General features: G+C 37.0%; 2 protein-coding genes across 2 annotated transcripts; both read left to right on the top strand.

The window, feature by feature from the left end:
• The first annotated feature begins 665 nt into the window (after nt 1-665).
• LOC119068463 lies at nt 666-12264 on the top strand. The gene is made up of 2 exons (XM_037172056.1): nt 666-1409; nt 9261-12264. The coding sequence occupies exons 1-2, from the start codon at nt 1326-1328 to the stop codon at nt 10851-10853; spliced, it is 1677 nt and encodes a 558-aa protein (XP_037027951.1). The 5' UTR covers nt 666-1325; the 3' UTR covers nt 10854-12264.
• Nucleotides 12265-15170: 2906 nt separating this feature from the next.
• Nucleotides 15171-21365, top strand: LOC119068441 (adhesion G protein-coupled receptor A3). The gene is made up of 5 exons (XM_037172013.1): nt 15171-15348; nt 15464-15713; nt 15787-16002; nt 16123-16336; nt 16401-21365. Exons 2-5 carry the CDS (start codon nt 15502-15504, stop codon nt 20943-20945), a joined length of 5187 nt encoding a protein of 1728 aa, XP_037027908.1. The 5' UTR covers nt 15171-15348; nt 15464-15501; the 3' UTR covers nt 20946-21365.
• The last annotated feature ends 518 nt before the right edge of the window (nt 21366-21883 follow it).

Raw genomic sequence — 21883 nt, 5'->3', positions numbered from 1 at the left:
TTTCGTGATAAGTACGGCATTCCGTTTCAATACGATTTCTGTGAGTCATATACACATCAGAACGTTTCATTGATCATGTTGAGTAACAGGGTAAATATTTTCAATTCTATGCCGTTGCTGTGAATAAGAATAAAATTATGTAGACATCAATTGACGAGCACAAAGGACTACAGGAAAGACGCAGCAGAAACTGAAAATCAAACCTGACAAAGTGCAATCTCTACCTTAATTCAAGTCAAAGTTTATGAATTAGACTGACTTAACTTTCATAGATAAACTTATTTTAGCCTCGATGTCTATTATTTCTTGTCAGTAGAGGTCAAAGGCCGTTCGTCGAGCAATCAACGTAACGTACAATAAATCAGTAGCCCAATTCGCGTAAGCTGTTCTAAGTGTAGTATATCTTTAACGACATCTTATATCGGATAGTGTACGTACAACAGTCTCAAAACATGTATAATATAAGAATGGAAGACCATATCACAATGAAATAAACAACGTGAACTAACACAACAATAAACTTAAGTGTCACAGCTGCTGCTAATAATATTCCATACTTTAGCAATTTTTACATTCAAATATCAGTCAGCAACAACTTCTTTTGCCTATATAATACAACTCACATGTGTGTATTGTAATGAGATATATCCACCTTTCTTAACCCAGTCTTAGCAACACATTCACACCGATCACCTCTTTGCTGCGTTGTATCTTTTGTATGCCTTTTATTCGTTTTTCGACATTTTTATAATTTTATTGTGTCGTAAAAATCAGTCTAACACAGTCAATAGAGAGGAGTCTTCGTAACGATCTAAGAAAATTATTATTTTTTCTCCTCTGAAATAAAAACTAATCTTGTGCCGTGTTTGTGCCATCACTTTTAAAGAATAAAATATTGACTTAACTATTTACAAAAAGAATTAAACAAAAAAAAACATCTTCACCGAGGAAAACGAACTCTTAATACAATTTATTGGTTCATAGAGTGGTAACGTGTATTCAACAAGTGGTTTCTTTACATCTATGTGTATAGTTTTACGAATATATAAGAAGAAGAAAAAAAATTTTGTGTTTAAATATGTGAACAAACAATCTCCTATCACCAAATACACAAAGTGATTAAATTAACAAATTTTGAGATTCTTAATTGGTAACGTGAATTGAGCGTATAGACTTTGCTAAAGTATTATTTTTTTTTCGACAAGTTTATTTTGTGTGGAGCAAGCAATTTTTACATGTATAAGTTCGAGTGTAGTATATTGTTCACTTTCTTCAGAGAAAATCATCAATGCTCGATTTATTGAGTCTTTATTCTGCAACATAAAATGGATGTAGAAATTCCAGTACTGGCAGGCGTATTGACTATTCCGACACAGACTGGCTTCTCACTGAATCGAATTTCGAAAAAGGTAAGACCGATATTGTAATTCATTATGAAACTGACCAAAAAATTGAATCAAAATTCAATATCGATTACGACAGAAAGCGTTGTTGCCGAAAAACTATATAAAATTTATTAAATTGAAAAACGATTTTCTAAAAAAGTGACAAATTTGGGACGAAATGAAAAATCGTCAACCAAAATTGGCACATTCTATGAAAACATTTTATAGGAAGTGTCACAGCCGTGATGTGTTGTCTTATCGCGAAGAGAGCATTTTGATTTTCAATTGTGTTCAATGATTTTGTTTATGGTTTTGCATTATCTTTTCTTTTTCGTTTCTACCTTCTTTTTCTTCTTCTCTGTTTTTGCAGAAGCAACCATCAAAAGAAGGTATATCATATCGAAGTGTCTGTTTATTTTGTTTCAGTTGTGTGCGAAAATTCTGGTTAACAAGGATTTGAGTTTATTTCTTTATTTATTTACTGTCTTTTTTTCTCTTCATATTCGCTAACCGAATGAAAGATAAATATCTAGGTGTATTCACTCGTATATTACATGGGATTTTCAGAATGTCACAGGAAATGCCTTTAACGGGTGATGAATAAGTTGTCTTTGCTGTTTTTTTTTATTATTGAATAATGTTTAACTTCTCTTTATCCGCTTATCATTTTACTTACGTCTGTTAATTGTGAAGTCAAGTACTTTTTTCCGCAAAATTTTATCTTTTATTGTTCGAACACCCACAATTTCTGCGTTTTAATGTATTTTCTTTTTTCTCATTTATGTAATTAAAGTAGATCTTTTAACGATTTTGGCATATTCAAACACCGTATAACGTGTCCTACTCTTAATTTTATGCGAGTTCCAAGATTATTTTAATTTGTATTTTAAATAAGAAAATGGAATCAATCTTTACGAACAATATTTGTACTCGAAACACATTTACCTGGCGAGTAACCCTGTTGCAATGAGTTCAACGTGGGGTAGAGCGCGTGTGACTGACTAGGTAGTTCTTTCTTGTTTTCGTACATTGAGATTTATAAGTTCATGAGAATTTCATTCAAATTTCGTTAACGAAAAAGGTATTCCAAAATGATCATTTCTTCTCCAAATTGTATTTAAAAAATATATCTTTGATTGCGTGACAAATTCCGTATCTCTATGTGATGCAATGAACGCCAACTTACTGGCAATTTGAAACAATCGACCACCAATGGTTTATTTACCTGAAGGACTTTTGTTTCCTTTTTTGTAAATTTGTATAAGTACCATCACGTGCGTGCTATAATTCAAATATCCAATATTACAAAGTACAGCATTGTAAACACGGTTTGTGTTTACCTCACATCCGTATTTCCACTAAATTTAAATTACTGGATCAGTCAATTAAAATCGCATTAAAAATATGCAATTTTGTCATTGATGGAATTATGCGAATTATGCGAATTATGCGCAGCATTATTATCAATTTTGCTTGTAATCGGTTACAACATTCTACACTTTTCGACGTGAAAAAAATCACGTAGCTAAAGTTAGTGAAATTACAATAACTTTTTCTTTCGGCACATCCGCCTTGTATAGTTCCAATATAAAATTTTCTATCATATACTATCGATGGATTCTCTGAATTCAAATACATTTGAGGATTTTTTTTGTCTTTATCTTTTTCTCTTTTATCAAAATTGTTACGCAGTTGAATTAAAAAAAATATTGGAAATTCACATCGGAACTGTATGACAGATAAACAATGATGAAGCATTAACCATATCAAGATTTATCTTCGTTAAAATTGTAAACATTACACAATCATTTCGAATTCTACCGGTTGATCCCTCTTTTGAGTAAACACATTCCGATCTCAAAAATATTAACAAAATGTATGAAATGCATCGTCCGTAGAGGCGTTTCATCTAGATTTTAATTAAATTGGTTTTCGTGGATAGAATTTATCGAAGTCTTCGTTGTCGAAATTAAAAAACGTTTGAATTTCATATTATACTCCAATAGTTGCTCTATACTTACGTTTCCGTATCTCCCGTGATAATCAATATTGTTTTAATGAATGCCGCCATTAGTCACTTTATTGAAAAATCCGTCCGCCAAATTGTTACATAGTTTGGAAGTCGACTATTATCAACGCACTTCAAGCAAAAGTGCTTCTGATGACAACTGCCAAGTACTATTTTGTATGAAAATTTGTTTGTTACACTGTCCAGTTTCAGTACTCTATTTAGAGTGCCACTCATGCTTTAAGTGCGTTGCTATTATCCGCTATCATCCATAATCTGTTTGTGTGAGTGGACCAGCTGGTAAAACAGTAAAACTGTAAAATTAAAATCGTTTCAACCGAAGAGCCGCTCATAAACAGAAACATTTGATTGCTTGCAATAATTCCCAGAGGTCATTGAATATTCATGCAGAAATTGAGGAACGATATTCTCAAAAAAAAAAAATAATTTTAGCAAAATTTTCTCAGAAATCCATTGTCGACTCCCTACATGAATTGTATAATATATTTAATTTACTTTTCAAAGTCTTTTCATATTTTGCAGCAATTTAAGATGTAGATTCGTATCGATTAGAATCATATTAAAAATCTTCAATTTTTTGTAACCTTAGTTTGCATTGAATCGTTATAATTATGACAATTTGATTAAAGATTAGGATGCTAAAAAAAGACAAACAAAAATTTGCATATCGCCGACAAAGTATTGTGTTGATCGAGTCGAAGCTGAAACTTTGATCGACGAGTGTAGATTGTGATCGCACACGTTAAGACCCATCAAACTGAATTTACCGGAATGCTATCGAAAAGTGCCAGAATGTGAATTATTTCTTGTTTCCCATTGACTGTAAAAAGTATCTTTCGTGTTTTAATCAATGGTGAATGACCTATAACTACCAAAGAGTTACTAACAATTGAAACATGAAAGGTGTACGCGTGTTAATTAGTTACTTTACGAGTGCAAAAGTAAACGCGGCAATCCACGCACGGCCATAAAACACTAATTGGAGTGGTTCGTCGTTTGTTTGCTTGCTTGCTGGTCCTCTGGGGTCTTATACGATTTTCTCTTAATCATTACAATGCACACAAAAAACATAAAAATTGACATTATGATTTGTATGTTTAAGTAAACGTCCCAATTTTTGATGGCGGTTATTCACCCGAATTCATTGATTTCCGAGTTGATTTCAATCTGGTGATTATCGTTGGCATATATAAGAATAAAGAAGATTTTATTTTTTACTCTTACGTGAACTGACATTGTTCACAAAAGGGATTTATAAAACGAACAAAACTATTATTCGAGTACAAATAAGATAAAGACATTCGAAGAACTGAAAGGTATTATGCCCATAACAATTTAGAGATGAAGTAGAAAAAAACGTTTTAGAACTTTATGTTAATTTGAAATGTTACGATATCTAATTTCTCGTTTTATTTTATGACACATGATAAATATCACATTTTTGTGAACTTAAGAAGATCTATTGGTCTCGGCATTATTTACGAGACGGTAATCACTAACCGGAATTTATAGAAACTATGTTGTCAAACATATGCCTTTGGTCTGTTTGAAATATGCAACCTTTTTCCGTAGCATCATTTATAGCCCCTATTTATCTGGAGTTGGATAGTTTTCAAACGACATACGTATTATAACAACGCACTTCAAGCAAAAGTGATACTCTAAATGGGGTACTGAAACTTGGGTTGATTACAACCATTAAATCTGTTACTTCTTTTGCTTAAGTTACTTCATTAGAACTCAATATACGTTTTGCATTGGGTTGGGATTTTCGCCATTTTAAGAAGAAGAAGGATGACGTTTCAGGTCTATGACGCTCAGTAAATACACAATTTATGAAACTATTTATGTTTCAGGCATATAGTATACGTTGAATAAATTGGTTTATTGAGTCTATATCTCAATTTCAATAGATTATTGAAGTGAAAAATCAAAAAGAAAATGTTGACATTGGAGCTGGCGATCAGTTTCGAAGGTCAAACCATGAACTTTCATCACAACCCATTAAGGGAACACTGTTCAGAGTTATTCGTTTTTTACAGATAGCAGAAAAATACCGAAAAATGCCTCGTCTGCTAAAGATTTTGTCGGACCATTAGTTTTTTCCTAACGCATGCTAAGAAGCCCTGAAGGCGATACAAGTTTTGGAATGGATGCCATGTATTCGAGTGGGTTACGTCTCTACACAGACGTCACTGGGACGAACGGAGGTGTGTTCCATATTCAGGGCACCAAGACCAATTAAACGCACTATGTCACCATCCGTGTACATGAGCTCTGTTGCCTAGTGTTATCGCAAGCGATAACAAAAATAGAGGATGAGCGATTCTACGTATGAAAAATTTTAATTGACATCCGGAAAATGTTTAGATCGGAACAAATAGCGGACTCGATGATACTGTTGATGTGCTTGTCGTTTTTGAAAGACTGTTAGTTTTTGTAGAATTCATAAGAAAGGATTTTTTTCCTACGTCAGACGGACTCACTGCTATCTAACTTATGAGGTTTTTCCTAATCATGGACGAATCATCTGCTATTAGTAAGATCTAATTAGGTCTCTCTTACAACGTCTCACAAAATTCTTTTTTGATAAGATAGTGACTCACAAGTGAGACATCTACATTCAAATACCCAAAATAAACTTCCCACTCCATTAAATGAAAAATTAAAGGAAACTTTAACTAAGAAACATGAGAATGCATAACAGGCTTAGGTGCCAAGAAAATTTTCTCTTTAATACTGACTGAAAGTGGGGAATCTTATATCACGTTGAGTAAAACACAAGTCAAGTACCAATAAGATTACGAGGTGCGCACCATATGATAAGTATCATGTGTGGTCAAGCTCAAGACAATATAGATATTGCGGTATGATTAACATACTAAGACCACACAAAATACCACTCACTCAATAATTTTGGCTCAACGACGCTAATTAATGCATTTTATTTCAATTTGCCGCACCATCCATCAACTTCGGGACCTTTGAAAATTTGAAATATTCAACAACAAAAATAGAAAGAAAATTATCCACGAAACACTAAAAACTTGTTTAAAGCTTTTATGCTGTCATCTCCCAGACGAGACAGTTGCGGTTAGTTTTTTTTACATAAAAGTGACTGTGGAAAAATATATTTCGATACAAATTTGCGACATTTATGACAATCTATTCCTAGTAAAAGTGTCTGGATCGCACTGAACGTACACGATTATGAATTCAATATCCGTAAATTAGTAGAACCTAATGAAGAGGAAAAAAAACCGTTTCAACTGATAAACCAACATTTTCAAGAAGTCTGTCTCTTCCAATTCTCGTTTGTTTTGTTATTGGTTGAAAGGTTGAAATATAATACCGATGATAATCCTCGTGTAGTAATAAAATTTAGCGAATTATCAAAACCACACCACTTAATGAAAACATCAATTTCGTGGTGAGAACATGTAACGAACGACTGTAAATAAATTTCTTCAGTTTATTCACAGTAAATATGCCTATAAAAGGCTTCGAAAACCTCAACAGCTGAATGGCAAATCTTTTCTATGAATTTGAAATTAATTAACACGTTTTTGCATATCATTATTATTGACTTTGCGTTGATATTGGTTTTCTCAATGCATATAGAAGGGAGAGAAAAAAAACAACTTCGAAATAAACGAAAATTATTGATTTTGTATCTTAAAGTCTTTCTGTTATAGTGTCCATTCGAAAACATGTTCTTTTCGGAAAAAAAATCTTATTCAAACACGAGTCTATCTGGTAATATACTACACAAGCAATTGTGTATTTTTACCGCGCTGTTTTAATTTGTTCCATTCATCCACACACATTAATATGCTTTTTCTCATTGTTCATTTTAATAAGACGTTAAGTGTCGCTTATTTCGTTCAGCTATAAATAAAGTTCACGTGCAAAACTGGATTCGGAAACTAATTCTCTAATTGTTTTTTTGTTGGTCACATCGCATTACTAGGAATTACCTCAAAGGCGCTCGATTGCTGTTTAACTTTGTAATTAAGGAAATTTGTATTTATGTTAGGTGAAAAGAAGCTGGGTCTCTAATCTTTTTGTTACTCTTTTATGTTTCGGTGTGTAACACTTTCCATCGAGACTACGGTAGTTTTGAATAAATTATCGTCTACCAGGTAATTCGCAATTTTATTTTTAAATTTGTTCGATTCTTGTATTATTCAGTTTTGCAAAGAATTTGCGAGAAATTCACATACTACATTTCCAATGCATTACATTCATGGTCATATAACAATTGGTAAAAAAAAATCTGGTGATGTTGAATGTTAAGTTTTCTCAAACCATTTGTTTCCCAAAGTTGAAGTATTGGTTGTCGGAAACCACAGATAGAAGAGCAAGTTTAAGATAATTTTACGCGAGCTTAACATTTATTGTGTAGGGTCTGGGTCATACATTTTGTACTTTTTTAGTTGTGGATGAGACCAGGTACAAAAGTTCACCTATTCCACGAGGTTTTGTAATCCGAGGAGAACTAACGTGGATATATCGAGGAACTCTTATTTTAGTTGACTTTACTTTAAATAACAATTTAATTGAAAATAAATATTGAATAGCCACAGAAAAGCCCAAAAATGCTTTATACCCCACTTTTATATAGAAAATAGTCCAAATAGATCGAAATTTGGGTTCCAAGAGTATAAGAACCACGTGAATACATCAAAAACTTCTTTATTTTAGTTGATCTCACTCTTATCAGCAATAATAAATGAAAAACCGCACAAAAAACCGAAAAAAACCGAAAAACAAACGAAAGAAAGGGATAAACTAAAGTCGATCCAACCGTTTGCAGTGAAACTTATCCAAGGATATCACCAACAGGTCAACATGGACCTAGTGGTGTGTATACTTAAAATGTGCGTCTCTTCAAGGCCTACAAGGTTGGCTAAAAAAGTTTTTTCCCAAAATTGTTTTACTAGACTAATCGCGAGAAACCGATTTTTGGCAGGCCCTTACTTTATGACCTCGAGTGTTGAAAACGAAATAAAGTTCACCAAACGTGGTACTACATTTTACTCGCAAAAGTTCAACGAATCGAATGAGCTATAAGTCAATAATATCTGTGACCATTTGTCCCAAAATGTATGATTTTGTTCGATGTTTTGGCGATATCACTCTTAATGCTACCGGACTTACAGGTGAAGACTGTCTAAATGTTTTTTGATTCCAATAAATTCTGCTTGCTTCGATGTAAAGTTCGGAATAAGGCTCTAGTGTTTTTCTTCAACCCGAAACCAGGTCACCTGAACTTGATTGGAAAAACAATAATCTGACCTGACCTGCCAAGTTTTCGAGTAAATTTTTGATGTAAAATTTTTCCATTTTTTTCACGATAAAAACGGTAATTTAGGTCAGGTTAGGTTCAGGTAACTTTAGTGGGAAGCCTGAACATCGACTTAGGATCAGGTCAAACACGACCTGTTCCGAGTCTTACCAGATCCAACAAAAAAGAAATATGTTCAAAGTTGAGCTAGTCACATTTTGGTGAACGGAAGCTAATCAGTTATTAGAATTGACAAGCCTGCAGGACCTTTGAGTTTTCAGACTAGCCTCTAGGCCGGTGTTGGATTTCGTAAATAAAATAAGCCTTTAGTATTACGCAGCCGGAAAAAATGGAAAATACTGAAAAATGAATCGACCCTTCTTGTCCACCTGAATCCGAGAAATTTAGTTGAACTGGGAAAATATTGACCACTAAAATGCTCTATTATAATAAAATGGTAAAAATGGAACCGACCTGCAGTTTTTAAACATTATTTATGTTACAACAAAAACACGCAACGCCATCCCATCATACTAATAAAATTTTCTTTTCGTTGCAGAAACAACCGAATCACAAACATTGCCTACTTTTCAAAGCCAGTCAACATGGTATCGAACGTTTGGAAATATGCGACAAAGAAGACGACAAAAATCCAAAAATTATAACATTAGAAAATTGTGTTAAGATTACTCAAGAACCTCCGCCAGCTAGCCTAATCCATGTAGTAACTAAGAGTGGAACGTTAACACTAAATGCGCTGAATGAAAACGATCTCAAAAAGTGGGTGAACGCCTTACAAAGTGTTGCATTTAAGGACAAGGGCACATTACCGCGAAACTCTGTCATCGAGGAGGACAATGATCTCTATTGTACATCGTACAGCGATGGCGTTTTCACCATAAGACTTCATTTGTCCGACACATCTGTTAAATGTAATTTAGAAGCGAAAACGTATGTGCTGCATTTAACCACAACGGAATTGCAACTTAAGGCGATGGAAGAGAACAATGTCGTCGTTGCGAAATGGCCATATCGGTACATCCGAAAATATGGATATCGTGATGGGAAATTTACTTTTGAGGCTGGAAGAAAGTGTGATACGGGTGAGGGTGTCTTCAGTTTGGAACATTCGAATCCACAGGAAGTGTTTCGATGCATGGCTGCGAAAATGAAGTCAATGAAAAAATTAATTAGCGGCGATAATATAGGCAGTTTGGATCAACTGAATGCTGCTCTGTCTATGGAACCAGGAAGCCGAAGTCCGTTACCACCATCACCCAATCATCATAGCCATTCCGAAAGTGATCTAAATCAAAGTGGACATCTGATTCGGGGTTTTCTGTCGTCAAATGATTCGCTAAACAATGTGTCAACATCGTCTAGTTCCATTCCATTAATCAAACACACGCCTCACAAGCCACCGCGAAAATCTCTGGGTGTAATGGACAACGAAAATCGTTCAACAAAATCACAGAAATATTCAAAATCATTGTCACTATCCACCGAAACGATAAAATCGGGCACAATTGTTCTAAAAACGCCACCCGCATCTGAATCCAATAAAACACTTCTGTCGTTAGTCATTCCAACATCTGAATCCATTACGGAAGTGCCGCCAAAGCTACCAATACGTAACGAGAGTAAAACCAACGATGAACGAGACTATGAATCAATCGAAACCATTACGAATGCGTGGAAAACCAGAGGCATCGACGACATAAAACACACCGAACGAATGACAACACCGGAAGACGAAATTGTCGATTTCGCATGGCAACGCACACAATCTCAGATTGATGGCTGTGACAAACGAATAGTGATTTCACCAGTCGAACCGGATGTGACTATGCTCGACGACAATTACGATCGATTGGAATTTTTCCCCACTAAAACTAAGACTTCTAGTGATTATAAAACTGTAGTAACTATCAATTCTACTGCAATGAGACCGCAAACCACCACAGCAAATGATTACGAAATTATTGGTCCGGACATTTCACCATGTCGCTTAGCTGATGACAGCTATTTAGGATATGGTGTGCTAAGGAAGCCAAACACTTCACTGAATTCGGTTTCGGACGACGATGTGCTGGGACACCGTGAATACAATGGATTAGATTATGCTATAGTCAGCAAGCCGAAAAGGGTTTAAGCCAAAGAATGGAAGTAAATATGAACGAATTGAAGAAAAAAACAATTGAAACGACCGATCGATTGCAAGAAATGTCCGCAGCCTTATGAGTAAATCTTTTCGTCATTACGGCAATATTATAATCAGTCTCTGCCGCTACATTGATATATTCGAGAGATTTAGTTACTTAGAAGTTAAGAAAATATTATTCTGGCAATGATGCTGATTCACAGCCCCGATGTGTTACTTTTAACTGATTTTAATTTAGAATTTTACAATATCCAATGAAAAACCATCAACACTGCGTCGCAGGCTGTGTGTGTAGTCTACCTAATTTTGAATATAAATTGAAACCGCAACAGTTGGTCGGGTAAAATTAATTCATTTTTGTTGTGACGAAATCGGTGGCTCCAATACAATACTGTTGGCAGTAAAATTTTGCGACCGGTTTCGTCGCAATAGAAAAAAAAATCCAATCACTTCCACACACTACACAAACCCCCCATCCATCCATCAAAAAATTCAGTCTCAAATTACGTTCGGAACAATTTTAAGAAACGAATTGTGCAATACAGATGATTATCACTTTGCCATCAACTTCCTGAGACCATTTTAATCGACTAAGTCAGTTCGAGGTTTTATTACCGACTAAAAATTGTAATCAAAATGGTGTGCAAAATTAGAATCTATTTTTCGAAACAGTCTAAATACAGACACAATTAAATGCATGTGGCCGTCTAATAAGAAAACGGAAAAAATTGTGAAAAATATGCCGGTTGTTAGTTCATAGCGGTTAAAATCCTAGATCAAATTAGTACATGCCAATTCGTTTAGACACCAGAAAAATAGTCAAACAATTCGTAGAATTTTCAAAAGTGAATCTAGAATTGAGGATCTGGCCTGTAGAAGTAAGTGTTGTCGTAGAAGCACGTCTCTCACAAACTTTTTTTTTTAATTCATTAAGTTTGAATGCAATAAATTGAAATTCGATTCGGTTAATAATTTGTAGCTTAGTCACTGCGATCAGCAGGACCATTTACACATTTTTCACGTTTTCTACTAGGCGGTGACAAACGTGCTGCGTTTTAATTTTTACATTTTTTGATTTTTATTTCGAAATAAAACCGAACAAACCAAACACGAACCGCGAACCGCTGCCTCAGTTTAACTATACTTCCTTTCATCGGCGACATTCATGCAGTAATCAGTCTTTTGTATTATGCCGTCCGTTAAATTGATGTCGCTTACAAAAATAAATGAAATGACGCGAGAGCAATAATTTTCGTTTAAGATTAAGGACCAACCACATTGTGTATTAACGTTTAGTCGAAAAGTGCCACAATAATTTTAAATTATTTACTTGATCGTTTGTGTACTTATTATAAACAATTGAATAACAATTATAAAAAAGACCATATTTACATTAAAACAATTTGCGTTTTTATTTTCGTTAATTAACCGCATCTGCAGCCTCAGCCATTTCCTCAATAAATTCACCAAGCCCGATTCGTTTTACTGATTCTCCCTTTTCAGCGAGAATGTCTTCGATATTCTTTTTGCCGTTCATATCTGAGAACCAATTCAAATTGTCGGCTATCAAGTGATTGTTGGAGCAGCCATCACATCGTACCTATAATATTGATAAGTTATTTCTGTTACACTCACATGCGTTAAGAGTACAGTATATTGAAAATCAGGAAACGGATAATGACACAACGGCCGAAAATACGACGGCCTGAGAATTCAGACAATTTTTACCGATACTGAAGCGCATTTTCCAGTGGCCTTTTTGTGTGTGCCTACCTGAAAGGTATTCGTCTCTAGAAGCTAAAACCACTTTTTAAAAAAATCCTCGACACTTGACTAGTGATCAACAACTGAAGACTTTCCTTATCGAAATTTTTTCAAACGCAAAAGGTCCTGAGGGAGTCATTAAAAAGGTACTTTCAGAGCAAATTGGGTTTAAAATTCATCCACACTGAGGTATGAGCCGTTGAAAAAATGAGAAAAATTGCCTTTTTCAGTGAACTTCTAGCGGTTCCTCTGTATCCGAAACGCAACGAAAGAGACTCATTACCCTGCTGCTGATCGCAACTTTCCAACGACACCAAACATGCATGGGTTGGGTAGTGTTACGATGAATTTTTACCTTTGAAACGTAGACTGGGGACACCCATTTCTCTACTCGAATAAGGAAATATTTGAAAATTATTTTTTATGCGTCCGATTTCTCTGGACAGAATCACTCTTTATAGTTTCAAGCCACCTTCTTCAACTTTACGTCAATTAGGATCATAAGGATGATGCAATATTTCAGGCAATATTTACTGAAGTTATCTCAACGGTGGGTGTTGCAATATTTGTAACACGACAGAGTAAAGTTAACCAGGCAGGAGCGCTTGTTTGACTAGGGACCTGAATAATCTAGTAGCCCTTTATATTTTGCGAATAAAATTTTTCAATTTATGTCAGTAGTGTTCAATTGAGTTCATTTTCATACAGTCCCTTATTTGACGTTTCGAAAATGAACTGCTCTTGCCTGGTTTATTTTACTCAGCCGTGTTTGTAACATTGGTCAAGATAGATTTTTCTTCGTCAAGTTCGATTGATAACAAAGGCCAGTCTTAGAGCACATAAAGTACGATAATGTGCGGAAAAAGGCGTTCAAAGGACATCAACAAAATTGACTGAATCGGTTTGTTTACTTACTATTACGACGCCTTTAGTGTACCCCAGCTTGCTGATATTTTTCGAATTCCTAGTTTGACACACTTTGCAAGTGTACACCAAACGCAGGTGACTTTCCACTTTACCCAATTTATGTTGTTCGGGCTGTTCAGTGTGCGTTGTTGTTTTGTTTATCGATGAACATTGTCTCACTTGGTGCAACGAGTTGGGAAGCCGAAAACTTGATATTTTACTGATGTTACTTTGGAATAATGGACTTTTGACCATCTGTGTTGCACAGCACACATTCCTCGACAATTGATATGCCGCACTTAAAGTAGATCTTAACATCTTTCGGTTTTGTTACTATCAATGAAATAAACTGGAAAAATACGAAATTCCGATTTGAGAACACATCGAACACATGCAATGTTTTGATGTTTTGACACTAAATTCAATGAAATCGTTTAGCGATTTGACATTTGACACTTCAGTAATGTAAGCGTTTTATGTCAACACTAAGAACTTTCATTGATAAAATTGAGTTGAGGGATTTCAGTCTATTTATTTTAGATAATTAGAACAATATCTGAAAAAAAACACGGGGTGAAGATGGTGGAGAGGTCGATAGTGAGCGAAATGGTGGTATTACATGTCAAAAATGTCATAGATTTAAAAAATTAGAGGTTTTAGACGGCGCACGCATCTTTTTATCATTGCATAAAACTAACTATTTTTTAGACTCGTACCCATAGTCATACGGGTTACATGCCCGTAGTGTGCAATGATTTTATGTAAATTCATTGGTAGTGTCTGCATTAAAAGTACTCTATGCTTTGGGTTGTTTTGAATACCGAAGTAATGTCACGGCAATGGAGCAACGAACAATGAGATTATGAAACAGGTATGCTCTTATGTCGGCCGGAGGACATAGAGTTTTTGTAAACAAACTCATTATTATATAATTTTGACATAAATTGTGAGTACGTTGAAATAAATCGGACGATCGGCCATACCTGTTTTATACTGTCATTGCCCAACTTTATCTGATAACTTAAAACTCTATCCCCTCTATTACCTTTAGGGGCCGTCCATAAATGACGTTGAAATTGTTACCATAGTCTGTTCCAAGGCCATATGAATTGTCAAATTCCTATCATTACTGTTTCACTTATAGGGACATGACCTCATCAATATTTATACGAAAGCCGATCTCTGTGTATGAAATCGTGTTCGTTCGGCCAGTGAAAATTCGTGTTTGCAGTTACTTGGAGCAAACCTATTGTATGCAGTTTTAGAACTATTTTTTAGCCAATCAAAATCATTTTCATGTCCAGGGGCCGAAAATGAGGGAGTTTTGAGATTTTTCTCTGGTTTTCGACCCCTTACATGAACATTTTTTTGAGTATCTCACTTCGTTCGGGCTACAACTCGCGAAATTGCCTAAAAACAATCGTCCAAAACAGATACACAAATAACTATTACTTACTGGCCTTAGTTAAAAGAGTTTATTGAAATTATATCGGTGAAGATCCTTGCTATCGAAAATTCTTTTGAGTACGGTTCTCGCAAATTGCTCATAGGCAATTACGATTTTTTTTTTTACTGTATGTTTACGACCATACATCCTCTCCCTCTACCATACATTTTTTTTTGTTTTAACATGTCGGTAGGTTGCGGCCATCTTTGTTGTTTCTGTTTATAGTCAAGTAGTAACTTTGATCATTTCTGATTTTAAAATTCAAATAGCGTAATGAAGTAACCAAAAAACAATGGTGTGATTAGTTCAACAGCAATTGTATTATCTTCCAGCCTCGATATTAGTTTCAAAGTTTTCCTAAAGACAATGGTAAATGACCGTTCGATGTAAAATCGAAACACGACTTACTGAATCGATGCTTTTATGTGTTAAATCTCATCCGAAAAGGTTAATGCAATTTTGTTTTGTGTCCAAATTTTTCCAGAATTTTTAACCAAAATAACAAATGCAATCCAAACGAAAATGAAGAGTGTCGCGGTAATTTTAAGTCTGCTGATGGTAATTGAAGCGGATGCAATTGGAATTTGTCCGGTCAAATGCACTTGTCGTCCTGTCAGCCAGAACGGCCAGAATGTAAACGGATTGAAAGTGAAATGTGGCGGAAATCCACTGGCCAAATTGACGAGCATTAAGGATATCGGTTTTGACGACATCCGATGTGATATCGTGAATTTGTAAGTTCAGTTTTTATAAACGTTGAGCGGAGTGAACGGGGAAGTCATTTTTCAATTTGTGTTTTGTTTTCAGAGATCTAAGCAAAAATCTTATAACAACGATTGAACCGACTGATTTTGCAAATTTTACGAGCCTAAAGAAATTAGATTTGAGTGAAAATTCGTTACGGAAAATCGACTCTTCCAGCTTTGGTGAAATATTGGCACTGGAAAAGTTGAAATTGTCATACAATCTGATAGTGCACATATTCCAAGGTGCCTTCGAGAAGATGCCGATGTTGAAACAATTGTGAGTATTCCTAAATGAAGTGAATCAATCGATGAAAAACGTTTGGTGGAGCCACGTCTCAGACCTCAGAGACGACACCCTGTATTCATGTGAAATTAAACGATCTCCGTTCTTTCACAGAAATATATCCGGAAACGCATTAGCTTGCGACTGTGATCTCTTATGGCTGATACCATGGTCTGCAAATAACAAAGTCAAATTGGTGCCAGCGCCTCAATGTGAAACACCATTGCCATTCAATGGGCAGCTGTTGAAAAAATTAAAAATTGGAACCGATTTGCATTGTGAGTCACCATTACAGCCGTTGTTGGAACTGAAACCCGATCAGGATCAGGTGAGTCGCTGAAAATAAAAATTCCCTTGCGAGGCCTGGTATCATCAAAATTTTCATTTTTCAGCTCGTTTTCGAGGGTGACTCATTCACCTTACGGTGTCGCGCACCTCGGGTGGCTGTCGGTGCCACTCATGAATCGGAAGACGTTCCGACACGAGCGCACGTGTTCTGGGGATATTCGGAAAAAATTCTCGATCCAAATTCCACCGAAGACATTGTCTACCACGACCCGAAGAAAATTTTCCCATCGATCGAAATAATCGATGCTCGCCATTTAACGGATAGTGGACTGCTGGACTCGATACTGCGAATTCCGTATTCGACACGAAACCATTCGGGCACATGGGATTGTCGATTACGTTCGCAACAGGCGAATCTGTCGCGTAGCATTGCCGTGATGATCATCTCCGAATCAACGAAATACTGTCCGGCCTATATGACATCCGATAACAAGGGCAAATATTCTTGGCCACGGACCGTTCGTGGAAAAACCGTACGGTTGACATGCGCTCGAGACGGTGCTCCAAATGTGTACGGAACGAATTATTGTAGCAGTACCGGTGAATGGACCAACTTGGATACGTCGCAATGTCCGTATGTTCGGGAAACAACGCGAATTTTGGAGCAATTTTCAAAAGTCAATTTGTCGATAGCTCGGGGCAGTGTACTGGAAAGTGCGAAGAGACTTCGAAACTACACCACTTTAGATCTGAATGGACATAGATTCAACGATCCAATGGATGTGGTTTATATTGCAAAGACAATAACAAACTACCTAGACTTTGTGGTGCAGGAAAAGGATCTGGGTTCCATGTTATTAGACATTGTATCTCAGGTTATGGGCTTCAGCACACAATTACTACAAGCTGCCCAATACATTGACAGTTCGTGTACGAAATTGATAACCGCTGCTGAACAGGCAGCCGCATACACACCACCAGCTCAGACTCAGAAAACAAACTTGGCAATTGAAATTTTCAAAATTCGTATGGATAGCTTTTCGGGACTGACATGTACGTGGTTTCAGTCAGACAACGCAATCAATGGTGATAAGAGAACATTTCAATGTAGCACGGTCAACAACGGCGAAGGAATCGGAATCCATGAGAGACACATCGAAGCGATAATTCAAATTCCGTCGAATTTGGTAACGCCAATCAACAGTCAGTCGTTGTCCTCACAACAATTACAAGTGTCCGTCTACGAAGACAGCAATCTATTTCCGCAAAATCGTAACCAATCGGCGATGGAAGTTACGTCATGTGTGATCGGAGCTAAATTACTGAACAAACCCATCGGTAATCTGTCCGAACCGATTTTCATCATGCTACGTGCAGCCCCGTTCCATCATAAGATTAGTACACCTCATCTGGTCTGGTGGGATCCGGAATTGAATAGTGGCGTTGGTGGATGGTCACCACAAGGTTGTCATTTTGCTCAGTTGCATCAAGGATTGTGGGTTTTCTCATGCTATCGACTGGGCTACTACGGCCTGCAACAGAACACAAAGTACATCAATGACTTCCCGGAAGAATTAGCCGGTGCACGGTTTCGATTTTCGCCGCCGGCATTCTATTTCGGAGGCATTGTGCTATTCGGATGCACATGGATTAACATTGTCACATACATGGCATACGGGAATTCAATTCAAATGGCCAGACGCACAAAACACTCGTTGATTAACACATGGCTGGCGATGTCGTTACTATGTTTCGTGTTTACAATCGGTATTTATCAAACGGAAGATTACCGCACATGTCAAGGCATCGGAGTTAGCATTCATTACTTTAGCTTGTGCGTTATTCTATGGATATGTGTGTGCGTGAGCAATATGTACAAACGGATATCAAGACACGATCGCAATATTTCGCTGCCATCGGAGGATTTACCGAAGAACATTGGCCAGAAACCAATACTGGGACTGTATTTGGTTGGATGGGGAATTGCGCTGATTATCTGTGGCATAAGTGGTTCAGTCAACATTCGAGAATATGCATCTTATTCTTACTGTTTCCTCAAATCCGGACCAGCTCTGAGTGCCGTCTTTGTGCCAGCGGTAATTTTAATTGCATTCCTCGCAATCTTATTCGTGTGCATCAAATGTAGCATCAGTACGCCCGAAGATATTGGTCATATGTCTGAGGGTACTCAGGCAACCGAAAATGTTGACTTGGATTTGCTGGAACCGAATTTAAATGGACACGGCGATCGGTATCGTAGCATAAGTATCGCAGCATTGAGCACACCGACCACGAGTACGGCTGAGGATTTGGAGCACACCAATGGTGCTCAACTCAAGGCCCACATTATTGTGCTTTTCCTGTACATCGTCACCTGGCTATTTGCATCAATTAGTGTGGCTACACCGTTTTCCGATCGGATACTCTATGAGGAAGAACTGTTCAGCATCATCTATGCGATCGCTGCATCGTTTCTCGGTATTTTCAATTTGTTCTTTTACTGCATTGCTAGAAGTGATGTGCGCTTGCAATGGAGCATGTTAAGCTGCAAAAATTTCAGCAAAAAGCAATGTTGCCGCTCACGAAGCGTGTCGGACAGCAAGGAGCACAATAATATTCCACCGGTTGTGTACCATCAAGCTACCGCAACGCTGCATTCAATATCCCGGTCAAATAGTCAAAGTTCCAAAAACCATGCGCCCAGTAACAGTAACATTTTGAAAGGAGCCGTTGATCTCAACCTGCACACATTGAACCGCAACGAAAGTCCGAATGGTCATCATCATAAAATGAACGGAAACGTGAATCTGGTTCTATTGCATCGACAACAATTCTTGCACAATTCGGTGTCGCAATCCGGTTCCGAGTCGGCAGACGTATTTTACAATCCGAATCAAATCAACGTGGCGAGAAAGTTCTTCAAGAAGCAGAAACGTCTCCAGAAACGAAACAATTTCGAAATTCATCATCGATATCGGGATAATAACGACTGTATGAGTGAAGTGTCGTCAATGGTATCAATTCCACGCCGTGCTCAGCCATCGGGGCTGTCGATTTTTTCGTCCGGTGCGAGTAAAGTCAACAATACGAACATTCATTTGGACAAGAAAAATCTGGTCGACAATATGTTCCACAAAGAATCGCGCCAGCAAAACCTGAATCCAAACATTCTTTCCGACAGCTGCAATGAAAGCGATTTGATTGTCGATGCAGAAAGATTTGTTCTTGGTGCCGAAGGACTTCGAGCATTAACCGCTAATCGTACAAAAGTGAACAACACTCCGATGGTCGCTAATATTTACACAAATGTTCCTGAAACGTTACAGCCACAGCATGAAATTGTGACGATGCGAGCCGATGATAAGTATAAAAAGTTTATAAATGAGGAGGATGAGCGCAGCATCAACGAAGATAGTGTACCTAACGATCGAGACAGTGTTTCCAGTCAAGAGAAACCGGAGGCGCCTCATTACGTCAATGAAGAATTTCAAAAGTTTAATCAATCCGAACAAAGTTCCCCAGTTAAGTCATGCCTAGAGTTCGATTCGACAGCAATGGTCTTATCACTAAACAGTCCAATACAAGCAATGAACACGATAGGATTGCCAACAGTAGCTTCTGCTGAACGACTTCCATTGGAACACGACAAAGGAAAAAATTCGGACGAAGACGATTTGCACTTGAACAAAAACGAGGAGTACATATCGCCACCGTTGGAAATCACATGCATAGTTCCACCGAAGTCACATATTAAATCAAAGTCTCTTAGTGATTTGTCAAGACCTGCCGAATCCACTTGTCCACTGTATGAGCAACAAGCCAGAAGTATTTCATGCACCCAATTGGCCCGAACACCACTCTACGCAGATGAGTACAGTTCATCGGACAATCTTCCTCGACATCAAGATGCTTCAACACGCATTTTGTCGTCGCCAATTTTATTTTCTCCCAGTTTATGCGACATAAACGACATACCATCACCATCGTCACATCACCAAAAAACATTTCAACAACGAAAAATCCAACTGGAAAGCACACCCGTTGGCAGTGAATCGAATCTGTTCAGTCCGGACAAAATATTCAATCCAATCCGACGGAATTTCGCATCGAGTCCGACCAGTGAAAGCGACATAAATTATCAAAATTCCGAAATTAGCATACGCAGTCACGAATTGTATGCACCCCAGCATGACGATGTGCTGAACATCACATTAATCGGTGAAGAAACCCATTTCCCCTATGAATCATCTGAAGTCAGTGATATGGACGATCAGGATGACATCGATGACGACGACGATGACTACAACAATTGTTCGAATGATTGTTTGCTCAGTCCGCGAGACCGGTGCCATGGAGACAATGACGATGAAAACGATGATATGGAAGACGATGCGCTGAACGAAAGCCATTCATCGATTTCGATCGATGAATTGTACCAACAGATTACGAGGAGGCCGATCAACGAGGTGCGCGCGAATGAAGCATCGTCCGTGCCGTTGTTGGTACGGTCGGATGATGGCGATCATGATTTTGTAGCGGATAATGGAAATAGTCAATGCGATGTTGTGTCTTTCGTCGGTCCTAGGGCAGAGAATGGCGGTGAGTATACAGAGCCCACAGAATTATCAGCTATAGAAAAGAATGAGTAGCTTTACAATTTATATTTTTTATTATGTTAGATAGGTGATCTAAACAAACAAAGAGAATGGAATACGAAAAAAAAAATTTAATTTATTTGTAGCTTTTTCACATCGAATTGATTAAATTAATTAATTTTATATTTAAAAGTAAAAAAGGCTGATATTTTCAAACAACAAAAAAAAACAAAAAATATTGAAATGATCCGTTGATCTTTTACCAATTTTAAATGTGCTAAAACAAATATATAAGACCGAGAGTATGTGTGCGTAGCAGTCGCTCATTAGGCCACAGTTCGAAGTCTATGCCACACAAACGAAAAATGTGTATTTTACGACCATTGTTCCTCAGCGGAAGGAAGACGCCAATAAGAGTGGGCCCAGTGTATATCTGCTTCAAAATGAAGTAATTTGTGCGAGATGAACGCATTTTAAAAGACAAGGTCAGTAAAAACGGATAATATTAAAATATGAATGGATGTTTCTTGAACACAATGAACCAATGCCCAAGCCAAAAAGTACTTTTCAACACGTCTATCACGAAATTACGTAAATACGAAATGCCAATTTACGTACGCAATCCAACGTGACATCGACAAAGAAAATTCCGAATTTTCAAGTTATGTGGCTGGCCTTTCAATAAAAAATTTATTTTAAAATTAAATTAGTCATTAGCGTCAACACCTTCATTTTAACTTCAATGTGAGACTTTTGAGATGTACATTAGGCCTACTCTAGTTTGGGGCTTTATGACGCCACAAAAACCAATCTCGTAGAATAAATGGTTTTCGTATCGGGTAGCATAAGTTGCATAAGTTTAAAACCGTGGCCTTGCGGTCGACTGAAATGAACCCAGACTAATGGTCTGAACTACCTAGTTTTTAGGGGAGGGAGAAAAACAATTAATAAGAAAATTCAACAAGTCTTCGTCTTTACATTTTTAACTACAA

The sequence above is a fragment of the Bradysia coprophila genome (assembly GCF_014529535.1).
Source record: "Bradysia coprophila strain Holo2 chromosome X unlocalized genomic scaffold, BU_Bcop_v1 contig_185, whole genome shotgun sequence".
NCBI lineage: Eukaryota > Metazoa > Arthropoda > Insecta > Diptera > Sciaridae > Bradysia > Bradysia coprophila.
Note: the sequence above shows the minus strand (reverse complement) of the source record. Positions and strands in the feature narration are given on the sequence as shown.